General features: G+C 38.1%; 1 protein-coding gene across 1 annotated transcript; it reads left to right on the top strand.

Moving 5' to 3' along the window:
* Positions 1-1,813: 1,813 nt before the first annotated feature.
* Positions 1,814-3,444, top strand: LOC149240394 (transcription termination factor MTEF1, chloroplastic-like). Its single transcript, XM_089367291.1, has one exon. The coding sequence runs from the start codon at positions 1,883-1,885 to the stop codon at positions 2,708-2,710; it is 828 nt and encodes a 275-aa protein (XP_089223417.1). The 5' UTR covers positions 1,814-1,882; the 3' UTR covers positions 2,711-3,444.
* The last annotated feature ends 10,350 nt before the right edge of the window (positions 3,445-13,794 follow it).

Here is a 13,794-nt window from a genome sequence, read left to right as displayed (position 1 = left end):
TGTCCGTTAGTGGTCAACCACTGCATTACGCCCTCTCTTCTGGTCTTTGGGGGATGATACTCTTGTCCTAGGGTCAAGTCACTATGACACATTTTTTTCTCTATTGGCTCATATTGTAAATCGTCACTCTTCAGTTGGCTATTCGCATAGTCTCTTGTTGTTGGCAATTATGGTTCCCCGATAATGCATGGTAAGTCATCAGGGTGGTTTTGGTTAAGTGGGGATCATACAACATCGACGGTTTGGAGGTGGCTCAATTGCTTTTATATTTGATGTTGTACCCTTGGAGATGTGAAGGGAGATTCTAATTATGGAATCTAAGGAATTTGGGGAACACCCCTACTTTTCAGACTCAAAGGTTGTTGATGCAAATCTGCTAGGGATCCGAGACCTTAGAAAAATGTGGAAAATATATATTTTTTACTTGAATTCCTTATCCATGTGACTACAGTTGAATTCTTTGTTTCACTTAGTTTTTAAAGACAACTAGATTCATAACTACAACATTTTCTTTGGTTTGTAAGACATAAACCTCATTCTTAGAAATGTGAGATTTAAGGTCAATTATATGGATGCATGCTTGTGTCAAATGGAAAAATAATTGGTTTCTGACACAGATTATGGGGATCTCATCAATCCTCGTGGAGACCCTACTGGAACTATGTTTGCAAGCTCTCTGGATCCCTCGATCCCTATGTTTGACTAACTGGAGATGTCTATGGTTTTATTGGTCTTATCTTATTTTAAGGTGCATGGGTATGGTGCGGGTTGTGTGGTTTGATTGTCTTTTGTGCCTTTTTTGGGTGCACTTTTTGGATGGTTACACAGTTGGTGTATTGGTTTAGTACACATACTATCCACTATTTTCTCTACCTCTGATGTTTGGTTGTTGACCTTTACTCCCTTTTGGTAGTTGTCGTGGTGTTGGCAATTGGTATTTTTTGGGATGACGCTTGAGCCAATTGTGCTTGGTGTTTGTGGGAGGACTTCATCTGCTCCACGACTCTCTAGCATGTCGTTCCGGTGGTGTCGTGGTTTTACAGGTTGCTACATGGTTATTTTGACGAATGGTGCTAGACATATCCTCTTGTGAATTTTGGCATGGTCAACTATGATGGTCCTAGTTCTATTTCACTTTGTGTTGAGGCTTATGGTTGTTGTTGGAGGCAATTATATGTTGTTGAGTTTGTTGTTTATAATGGTTACTTTGTTGTTGTCCCAAGTGGTTGATATTTTTGTTGTTTCTCATGTAATCAACGAAGTGGTTGATAACCTCTCACAAGCTTGCTATGTTTCATAACTTTTGCCATCTTTACAGCTTGGATAGTCCTTATGTTATTGTTTTTTATATAATCTTGTTTACATAATACAATACAATATAATGCTCTATTTAATATATATATATATATATATATATAAACTTTTTGTTAATATTAATATTAAAATGATTAAAACAAGTATTAAATTATAAAAACTTAGTAATGCATCATATTTGAAATTCCTATCCTCGATTAAAACCAACATTCGAATCGTAGAAAGAGACCAATGCTTCAAACTCAAATTTCTTTTCCTTCCCAATCCCCTATCTTTCATATGTAATTTACCAATGCTTCAAACTCAAATTTCTTTTCTTTCCCAATCCCCTATCTTTCATATGTAATTTATATTTTTCCTGCCCTAATCCCCTCCCTTTCATAAGCAGCCTATATATGTATTCTATATATTTTTCCTGCCCTAATCCCCTCCCTTTCATATGTAGCCTATATATGTATAGAATATAAGAAACAAACATATTTATCTCTATACGAATCACACCAATCCTCTTTTCAGCGGTTTGTTATGGGATCATATTGGAAGAATCCATCACTCTATATCTTCAGGAATGACCATGTTCGCCCAGTACTTGGCTTCACCATTGGGATCTCAGCGTCACTCCCTGGCGGAAGCTGTTGCAGCACCATCTTCACCATTTCACCGGATTATTTTGTTAAAATTATCACGACTTTCTACAAATATTGCTAATAAAGACAAGTCCACAAGCTACCCTGAAGCCGATAACAAATGCCCCGTTTCGGAATTCTTACTCAACGAATGTGGGTTGTGTCAGTCTGAGCTCTCAACTATCCTTAAAACAAGGCCATCCTTGGTTGCGACGAGATCAGCTCATACAGCCCAACAAGCGGTACAGTTACCGAGAGATTCGGGATTCACAGAGCGCCAGGTAAGGAAGTCTATTACCAGAAACGCAGCTATTCTTTATCTCAATGCTGTTCGGCAGTTGAAACCCAAGATTGAGTTCATGAAAACATTGGGCATTTCTGCAGAAGACTTGGGAAATGTCATATCCAATGGATCCAGATTGCTTAACGGTAGTTTAGAGAAAACTCTGCGTCCCAATATCCAGTATCTTCAAAACCTGTTTGGATCAGAGGCTAATGTCTCAGGTGTTTTCAAATTGGCACGTCTTATTCTACCTAAACGAAACGGGCCTGAATTTTGGGAAAATAAATTGAAGCATTTGACAAGTGTTGGCCTTCTTGAAGATGACATCAAGGAGTTTGTTAGGAGGCACCCACTTATATTAAAAGCTTCCATGGATAAGGTGCAGATTCCAGAAGAACATGGACTTTTGTATGCATACTGCAGGGTTTCCTGCAAAGTTTCTTTTTTCGTATCCTCTGTTAGTGTCTTGTTTCAGCGTGTAGTGTAGGATCAAGCCTCGTTACAAGTTGTCGAGTGTTTTTAGTGCAATGCAACCTTCCAAGCATCCTCACACTTTCATTAGTGCGCTTTGTTTAAGTGAGCGGAAGTTCCTCGAAAAATATGTCTGGTGCAGTCCTCAAGCCCCGAAGTTACTTGAAATTTACAGTGGCAAGCTTGCCCGCTTCTGAAAGACTAGATATTCGGGTTTCTGTTTTGGTCAGGGTTAGATTGTATTGCATTTCTCTTATTGATTGAAAGAGGTTTAAGAACATTAACCATGGGATCATCTGTCTGTTATGATCCAGTCCCATGATCCATCCGGCCCACATCAGTAATGACTGCGAATCACTCTGGGTCATGGCACAGCCAGGTCACTCTGGGTCACGAGACAGCCAGGTCAGGTCAGGCATTCTGTTTTGACCAGTTTATCACAATCACGATCAACATGCACTATTGAAGTATACTGAGTTGTAATACAAACACAGAGAAATGCCTCTTGGAATGCATCAGGTAACACGTTTTTGAAACATGAAAAAAAAATCCTCGCATCACCAGATAATTTGTTGTTTGCTAGTAGTTTTGCAACGATCATGTATTGCTCCCTTCGGGCCTCCCTTTAAAATGTGATGGGATAGACGTGAAATTTTGACTGTTGGAATCATGGTTAACTTGTAAATTAAATATTCAAATCCCATAGGCAGACGTAGGGACTTTAAATTCTTATGTTTTCTTACAGTAGTATGATCTGATTGTTTCCACATCTGCTATATCTATGAAACTTAACTGGAATTAATACATTTCAAATACAATCTAAACGTTGGAGACTAGTTTGCACACTTTCTCTTTGTGCATTGTCAATGGTCTCTGTTTCTTTGCTTGGGAAAAAAGTTTGTGGTAATGACTTTTATTGCTGCTTTCATAGACCATTCCTAGCGGTAATGGAATGAGATCCATTTCAATCACACGTCTTGTAAAGCAGAACCCTAGCCCCAACTCTAAAACACAGCTTCTGATGCATGATTGACTAGGCAAACAATCATTGGCACCTTTCCTCGTCCGAATGTGGTTCGACGCTCATAAGAAGTTTGTCAACTTTTTGTTGCACGGTGGCTTCCAAATAGCCACTTCTTTTGGATGAAACCTTATCTCTAGGGAAAAAGGCAGATGAGCTGACATTCCACACAGAGGAGGGATGGGATGGATTCCAAATGCTTTCTTGCTGTTTTCTTCATGAGTTTCCAGTGCAACATCTACAGTGAGCTGTGCACATCTGAGAGGACTTGTTGCATAATTTTTTAAATATATTCTCCCTTGGGATGTTGGTAAGAAGCATTCTAGAAGCCTAATGGATCAGAATCAGCAGCCTCGTATTTGAGAAACTTGGTAAGGAGGTATCAGTCATTCTTATAACTAGTTGAAATTTGCTACCGTTTGCCCCTTCATCACTTGGTTGCTAGGGCCGTTTTTCTAAAATGGTGTGAAAGTTAATGCTGAGATTTACCTTGTTAATAAGTTTAAAATTTCACCTGTCCAACACTGGTCATGCCATCTTTCCTGCCAAGGCTTTCTCTAAGATTTTTTCAGTTGGTCTAGCTGAGAAAGATAATGAAGCAAAAGTGAGACTTCTCATTATAAAAAAGTTCATAGGCTTAGACTAGGGATATCTGGGTGAATGCTTGTATGGGAATCCGTGAGAGAGCTCTTGGGCCTGAGCTTGTGACTATACGTTCTTAGGAAAGTTTTCCTATTTTGTGTGTAGCTGAATAGTCTATTTTATAATAATATTTGTTGAATATTTCTGCAATCTTGTTCACTACCTGGTTTCCCAATTTCTATAATTGCTGTTGCAGTGCTTGTTATGATTATTTTAAGTTAACATAAAAGCAGACCAGTGGTCCGAATTATTGTTTTGCAAAGTAAAATCCATTGCTGTTGTGGCTGAATCTATGGCTGTTATAGGTAAGTCTGTTGTTATCATAATGTTGTTATTTCGAGAAGAAAATTTTCTGTACTAGAGATCAACATGGTATCACAGAGATCTTTGTTTGCTGTTAATAGACTTGGTTGGTTTGGGCTTTCACACCGATAGTAATTAGCATGTCAGTGCATTCCTTGGGTCCATAACAGTTAAACTCATAATGCACAATAACTCATCCATACAGTTAGATTCATAATGCACAATGCTCATCCGTACTATATCTGAATTAGACTCCATGGGAGCATCAACCACAAATTATATCCTTTGATGATAGGAATGCCGGACATGATGGTGGTGTGCACCAACTCATATCACTAAACCAGGGACAGATTTCAGTGTTGCGCCACCCCAAACTGCCCGACACAAGTGGGCATGAACCACAATGAGATTTTGAGGATCAGCATTGCATCAGGATTTAACCTTGACAAATGGCTTAACACTAAAGTTAGACAAGTGTTAACCAAAGCAAGTGTTTGCCACACTATTTAATGTAACCATGCATTAGGTGGTCACAACCCACTAAACATTTAGAAACTTTTCTGCTAATGCTCTTTAGCCTGTGACCTTAGTAACTAGAGAGGATTAGTATGGAAAAATGGAGATGGAAATAGAACCATAAACTCAATTCTGAGTCTAACCACCAGAAGCTAGCTATAGCTTTTCTCAGTTAAAGAGTGTTGCCTTTATTTTGGCGCCCATATGAAGGAGAAATTGCAATGTATTTTTGCGAAGAAAGAAAAACATATTAATATTAAAGCAGAAGTCAAATATACATGGTTTGTGTTTGTCCGATACTCAGACAACAAAAAAACTGATCTACAGTTTAATAAAAAAAACACACATATCTCCCTACTATTTATTATTTATCATTAATAGCATTAGGTCTGAAGACTGGCACTACAAGAAAATAAAATAATCAAGCAACTTCCACCACAGCTAGCCATTTGAAAGATCTGTTTTTTAAGAATATACAGAGAGAGTTAGGCATGCCTCTCCTCTTCTTCCTCGATTTTGATCTTGCCTTTCTGCGTCTTTAATGCTTCTTTTGATAACAGGTCTGTTTTTATGCTAAGTTTTTTTTGTATATATGTTGGAATGTGATAAATTCAAACTGTGTCCTTCCCTTTCTGATTTCTAGTGTACCTAGGAGGTACTATGTGGTAACTAAGGAGGTACCTAAGAGGAATAATAGTACATGTTTAGGTATTGCTATGTAATGAAGACCATCAGTAATAAATAAGACCTCTTTAGTAGTGTGAACACATATTGAAAGAAAGCTTACTAGAAAGTTCCATCCACTAAAAGGTTCCTTCTATAGATTGTTCCAAGGAGGTAGATAGTATTATAAATATAATTATAAGTATGGTAATAAATTATTGTGATTGGAGCTTAGCTCATTAGGAGGTTGCCTCCTCCAAGAGGCAAGTGAACAAGAGTAAATTCCTTCCACAAAAGGATCAATTGTAAGGTGTTATCCTACTTCAAGGCTTTTATATTAATAAAGAGTGAAGAATTTCTATATTATTCTTGGATGTTTTGTATGTAATTATATATTTATATGTGTGGTACTTAACAGTTGGTATCAGAGCACTTTTTTAGCCAACAAAGGGACAGAATCATTTCTATTTTGCAGGTTTTCAAAGGAGTAAAAACAAAAGGATGGTTGCGACAGTTAGATCAATTTTTGTAGCTGTTGGTGCAAAACTTGGCAAAAACGGTTGTATAACTAAGTACCTCTTGAAAAAAAACAACTAATTTAAGAAAAAAATCGTCTCAATCATAGTTTGGGAGGTCGTGATATCACTGATTGAAATAAGTTATTTCAGGGTTTTTTCATGATGACTACATAGACTGCAGAGCTGATATATTTTGACAATTTTTTTAGATTGTTGTTAGATAAACACCATTGGATAGAAGGATTTCAAAGGTTTGATTAGGTATATTATATGTTTTTCTTTTGATCAATTTCCTCTACATTATGGCCATTGAAAATTTATATTCTCAAAGCCTAATGGATCTAAAAAAATGGCAATATGTTACTGTTGATGAAAGAAATCTTCCATGTTTACTCTATGATCGTATGTTGTTGGATTAGCGAAGAGTATAACCAAGAAAGATATTCTTGGTATGATTTAGAGGATGCTTGTGATGACGAGTATATGTACATGTATCATTTTTGGGATGATAACTATTTTCATCTTCTATTTGATGACTCTATTCTACCTTATGAAGAGAACATCGTGGAGGAAAGTCAAGATTTGGTTATGACTATTGAGTTTTAGTAGGCTTATGCTCCAATAATATGTGTTATGTGGATGGTTTCTTGGATATGGATGGATTTACATATGATCTTGGTAGGCAATTAGAGCACTATTTTCAGATGGCTATTGAGTTTGCATATCTTCAAAGCAGAGTCAACATGCACACTTGGATGTGGGACCTAGGTTTAAAGTGCATCTTATTGGACTGCTTTAGTATGATGGCTAGTACTTGTACCTTGACTTACTTCAACATTGTGGTTAACATTGATCCATGGGGTTGGTTGCCTCAAAAACTAGCAGGCCTTAGAGGACTCACACTATTGTAGCAATGAGGGAGATTGCCATTATCACTTCAACAATCTTCCTCCTGCTCTTTAGTGGAATTTCATCACAAGGGAGGCTTCCCAAGGATCACCTAATGTTTGTGAGCAATTGGCAATTTGCTAGTATTCATGTCTAGGCACCCATATGTATCCTTGAACTATTAAACAATGTACTCCTAGTAGAGTAAAGGTTATCAATCCTCTATTCTTTAGTACCACTTTAGTGTGGCATCCTACATTGTATCTTTGAAGTTAACCCATTAGATGGTGTCATTTCCCCCTTTTAACATTGACAATGGGTACCAAAAGTGAATAAATGATCCACCAAAATTTACTCACCAAATGACTCGTACGGTGGGAAACTTTTTAACATATTCCACTGTGTTAAAGAGTGCAACTAGGGGTTAATTTCCCCACTCGGAAGCCCCTCCTTGATGGCTCATTCACACATTTGGATCACCCTTGATGGCATCTTCCTTGGTCTCAAAAATCAAAATTTTTGCACACCTACAAATGGCATTTCTTCAAGTTGGCCCCACCTTCAGTCATTTTCAAGTTGGCCCACTTGGTCAAGAGTCATGACCCTTGACCCCACATTGTCCACTATAAATATAAGTCAAGTTCACCTCATTTTGGCACATCATCTCAACACATTCTCTCTCTTTCTTCTCATCTGATTAGTTCGTACAACATCTCAGGCAACTTCTTCTCCACACGTGCCAAGGGTTTTTGGATTGTTTTATCTTATGCATTGACTTTTCTGCAACTGAATTTGATCAACATTGACCAAGGAATTTATGGGGTTGTTTGACTACATTTTGACTTGGAAAGGTTCTGTTTGGTCAGGCAACATTCATTGACATGCAAAACGAGGAATTTTGGGCAGGTTGACCGGCGATGACTGCAGGTTAGACATCAGATACTTGATCAAAATTTGATTGTTTTTCTCGCTGTTTCAGGTTGACTTTGACCTGTTGAAGAGTTCGAGTTTCTCGTTGTCTTGACCAAGAATTTTGGAGGTTGTTTGATTGATATTTGACTATCATTGACTTGATTGGTCAGGGCACTTTGACTGCTGCTATCTACTTCATAAGTTGTAGACTTGAAATAAGATTATTGTTAATCAGTTTTGGGCTTCTTGTTTATCATCATTGTATTAATTGAATCTTCTCTCTACTGAACATTTGATATTAATCGATAAGAAGGATTAGTTGGGTTTTCCTCCTTGTGGGGTTTTTCCCTGGCATTAGCCTAAATCTTTGTGTTCATTGTCTTGGCTTGTCTTCTTGTGTGTATTGTTGATGATGTTCTATCTACAATTACTGTCAATGATGTTCTAAAGTATATGCTAAGTGATTGTTGAAGTTTATAGTGATTTCTATTGGAATCTAAAGTGAAATTGCTACTGGGCTAATAAGACATTGAAGTAATTGTTGCAAGCATAGAACATACCATAGAATTAACATGGTATCAGAGGTGAGGTGAAGACAAGCCCAAGGAAGAAGTAAGCAATCATTGTTGAAATACTTGTTGTTGTTGGATAAGGACTATTGGGACAGGTCTCCATGACTGCTACCTCATATTTCAAGATTTAGGATAAGCTCAATGGCAAGTTAGATTATCATGCTTGGAATATGACTCTTGCTTTGACCTTGGAAGAACATGAAGTGTTGGATTATGTGCAAGTGAAAGTGGTGGAGCCTCCTTCAAATGCACAAGGTGCTACTAGATCAAAGTATTTAAAAGGTGAGTTCAAAGCTAAGAAAATTTTCGCCGACTCCATTCAGAAGCATTTAATTTCTTTTATTTTTTATTTGGGAACTTCCAAGAAAATGTATGATAAGTTGATAGGGATGTTCAAAGTCAACAATGCAAATCAAATCCTCTTTCTAAAAAAAATTTGAGGGATATCATAATGGACAAAGGGGAGTCTATACAATCTTATTTCATGAGAATAACTGAAGTAAAGAATGATTTTTTGTCTATTGGAGAAGTTACTACTAGCAGGGAACTCACCCTCATTGCACTTGGAGGTCTTTCAAGACAATGGGAAACATTTGTCACCACCATTCTCAACAATGATAGGATACCTAGTTTTGATGAGTTATTGGCTAGATGCACTCAAGAGGAAATAAGGATGATGGAGAGATATAAGTCTATCAATGGAAGTGAACCTACTGCTTTCTTTGCTCATGCTCAAGGGAAAAATGATGCTAGTCCATCTAATTCAAGAAGGCAGGGTCAAGGAGCTAAGAAGGGATTCAAAGGAAAAGGCAAAGGAAGATTCTTCAACTGCAACAAGTTTGGCCACTATGCTAGAGAGTGTCCTAACAAGAAGAATCTCCAAGGGACAACAACAACAATAAAAGAAACAACGGGTCTAACAACAAAGGAGAAATGAATGGTCTTGCTACTTGAGAAGGAAATCATCGACCCCCCAAGAGGACAAGGAATGCCAAGTATGATGAAAATAATGTTGTTGAAAAACAAGATGAATATTACCTCATTTCTACTTTATCTACTGCCTCTCCTCCAGACACCTTGGATCATTGGATAATTGATAGTGGAGCCTGAAGTAATTTCACTGGATATGAGAAGGTTCTCTCAAATTTAGTTGAGAGGAAGACTAATCTAAATATTATTCTTGGAGACAATGCCACCTACTTCGTCAAAGGGATAGGAAATGTTACTCTTAACTTGAACTATGGTCAAACTATAAATCTTCAGGAAGTCTTATATGTGCCCAATCTGAAGAAGAATTTGGTGTCTATTTCTGCAATGGAAGACAAAGGTTCCAAGGTAGCTTTCATTGATGGAAAGGTGCGTGCACGACATAAGAACTTTAAAGATGCTTTTACTCTTTAGGTTTAGGGTTGATGGTCTTTATCAAGTTGGTGGAAGTCCTTTGGAAGCTTTGGCTAATGATACCTCTATTTAATGTGAGCTATGGCACCAAAGATTTTCTCACTTACATTACCAAGCCTTACTTGGTGTAAGGAAGATGGTTATAGGGATGCCCAAGTTTCATATGAATCATGAAGGAGTTTGTCAAGGATGTGCAACTGGGAGACATACAATGGGACCATTCCCTTCTAGTGAGAGCAAGACAACTGATATTCTTCAATTGATCCATTCTAGCATCGTTGTTCCTTTACCCGTGACTTCAATGGGAGGATACTTATACTATGCAATATTTGTGGATGATTTCTCTTGCAAGACTTGGATTTATTTCTTGAAGAAGAAGGATGAAGTATTTAGATGGTTCCATTCTTTCAAAGCCTTGGTGGAGAATCATACAGGAAAGAAGATCAAGACATTGAGAACTAATAATGGAACTGAGTATGAATCTAATGAATTCAATGACTTTTTCAGAGAGGTAGGTATTAAGAGGGAGACAATCGTTCCATATAATCCACAACAAAATGGAGTTGTTGAAGGAAAGAATCGAACAATTATGGAAGCCACCCTTGCCATGATCCATGATCGAGGTCTATCGAAGTTTTTATGGGGAGAAGCTGTAAACACTATTGTGTACGTTCAAAATAGGAGACCTCATCAAAGCTTGAATTTCAAGACACTCAACGAAGTCTTCACTGGTAAGAAACATGATGCTTCTCATTTTAAAATCTTTGGTTGTCCTATATATTTCATGTACCAAAGGAGAAAAGAAACAAGTTGGAAGCCTCTCGGAAGAAAGGTATATTCATTGGATATAGTGAAGATTGAAAGGAATATAGAATTTATGTATATGGTCAAAGAGATGTGGGTGTGAGTGGAGATGTTTCTTTTGATGAAGACACTACCATTGGAAAAACAAGGGACCTCCCTATCTCAAGGAAGGATGATGATGTTGCTGAAAAACAAAAAGAAACTTTGATGAATGAACCTATGCTCGATGTTGATGGCCTGATGGATCCTCTTTATCCACCTCCTTGCGACACCACTACCTCAAGGAAAAAACCATTATGGATCCTAGAAACTCTTCAAGATGTTGAAAAACATGTTGCCCCTAGAGGAACATTTTGGGAAACTAAGAATCCCGAAATAATATCATTCAAACTGAACCTTGCACTTTCGAAGAAGTTGTGAAGCACCAGGTATGGAAAGATTCTATGGCTAAGGAATATGAGTCAATCATGAAAAACAATGTTTGGGAAGTGGTGCCTAGACACAAGGACAAGTTCGTGGTCACTTCAAAATGGATCTACAAGATTAAACATGGAGTTGATGGAAGTGAAGAAAAATACAAGGGAAGGTTCATGGCTCGTGGTTTTTCTCAGAAGGAAGGAGTTGACTATGATGAGATATTTGCACCAGTTGCTTGATACACCACTATATAATCAATAATTTCTCTTGTTGCAAATCAAGGATGGAGCCTACATCAAATGGATGTAAGACCACATTCTTACATGGATCACTTAAGGAGTAAGTCTACTTGAAACAACCTCAGGGGTTTGAAGAGAAGGATAAAAGGACGCATGTTTGTAGGTTAAAGAAATCCCTCTATGGGTTAAAGCAATCCCTTAGGGCTTGGTATGAGAGGATTGATAGCTATCTCATGAAGTTGGGACTTACAAGGAGCTATGTTGATCTGAACTTATATTTCAAGGTTGTAAAGGACATGCCACTTATTTTGGTCTTGTATTTTGATGATCTATTTCTGACTGGTGCAAACACTCTCATCTATCAATGTAAGAGGGAGTTGACTTTCAAATTTGAGATGAAGGACCTAGGATCGATGCACTACTTCATAGGCTTGGAGGTCTAGCAGAAGCCAGGTGAGATTTTCCTTTCACAAGGAAAATATATTATGAAGTTGTTAGAGAGATGTGGCATGGTGGAATGCAAGTTAGTGACTACACAGTTGGAACTAAATTTCAAAAAGTTATGTCAAAGTGTTTTTGGTCTGGAATTGGCAAATCCTTTTGAATATAAACAATTGGTGGGAACTATGATGCTCTTCGTGAACACATGACTCAATATATGCTTTGTTGTTAATACATTGAGTCAATTTATGGTTGAGCCTCATCATGTCCATTGGGTTACTGTGAAGAATCTTCTGAGATATATTCATGGTACTATCAACCATGGACTGAGGTACTCTATCAGGGATTTGAGACTTCATGGATATATTTCTACCGATTAGGCTGACAATGTGATGGATAGAAAAAACACATATAGGTGTTGTTTCTTTTTGGGGTCTGCTTCAATTTCATGGATGATTCGAAAACAAAATCTCGTTGCACTATGCACCACTGAGGCTAAATATATTGTAGCTATATGGCTTGTTATGAAGCCATTTGGTTGAGGAAGCTCTTTAGTGAGCTATTTGAGCACGTGCTGGATACCACCATCATTTATTACGATAATCAAAGTGGGATTCGCCTTTCATAATCTTTTGTTCCACGATCAATCCAAGCATATTGATATCCAATACCACTTAATCTGAGATATCGTACAATGGGGAGCAAAAAGGCTCCAACACATCAGGATGGATGAACATGTCACTAACATCTTCACAAAGCCTTTCAAAAGGCCAAGTTCTTAGCCTTTAGAGAGAGACTTGGAGTTGTGGAAACACACTCCCATGAGGGTCCCAATTGAGTTGGACATTGAGATTTGGGAGCTCCTAGGGGCCCGGGGTACTTCCTAGAGCTATATGAGCATAGGGTGAGTGGTTTACCTTCCCTTGTGTACATATCCCTGCGTGTGAGCATAGGGTGAGTGGTTCACCTTCCCCTGTGGATACCCCAACATACATCCTACCCTTGCAGTATAGGACTCATGCGAAGTACCTCTCAGATAGCCATTATGTTGGGGAAAGTGGTTAGGGTTAATTAGTACTAGCAACAAACACATCAGGTAATATTGTATTCCCTATGAATAGGATGCATGATGTTCAACAACTTGATCACTAAGGATCAAGCCTCGTAGGGGTTCTACCCCCTGGACATGAGGACTTGCCTCTATCATCTTGATGAGTGTGGTAGGGTCTTGTGGCCCACCCTCTTTCAATCCTTTCTTATTGAGCTATGATATTAGTCTTCAGTAGAGACGAGACAAGTTGCAGAGATGGTACATGATGGCATAGTAGTGGATGGATGTTGATAGGTGGAATTCGTCCCTAGTTGAGAGGGAGTGTTAAAGAGTGCAACTAGGGGCTAATTCCCCCACTTGGAAGCCCCTCCTTGATTCCTCATTCACACATTTGGATCACCCTTGATGGCATCTTCCTTGGTCTCAAAAATTAGAAAATTTGCACACCTACAAATGGAATTCCTTCAAGTCAGCCCCACCTTAAGTGATCTTCAAGTCGGCCCACTTGGTCAAGTGTCATGACCCTTGACCCGACGTTGTCCACTATAAATATAAGTCAAGATCACCTTATTTTGGCACATCATCTCAACACATTCTCTCTCTCTCCTCATCTGACTGGTTTGTACAACATTTGAGGCAATGTCTTCTCCACATGTGTGAAGGGTTTCCGGACTATTTTATCTTATGTGTTGTCTTTTCTATAGTTTACTTT

The sequence above is a fragment of the Pinus tabuliformis genome, chromosome 8 (genome assembly GCF_031772625.1).
Source record: "Pinus tabuliformis cultivar Carrire ecotype Pingquan chromosome 8, CPIR1, whole genome shotgun sequence".
Lineage (NCBI taxonomy): Eukaryota > Viridiplantae > Streptophyta > Pinopsida > Pinales > Pinaceae > Pinus > Pinus tabuliformis.
The sequence above is the reverse complement of the archived record's forward strand: the minus strand, read 5'-3'. Positions and strand labels throughout refer to the sequence as shown.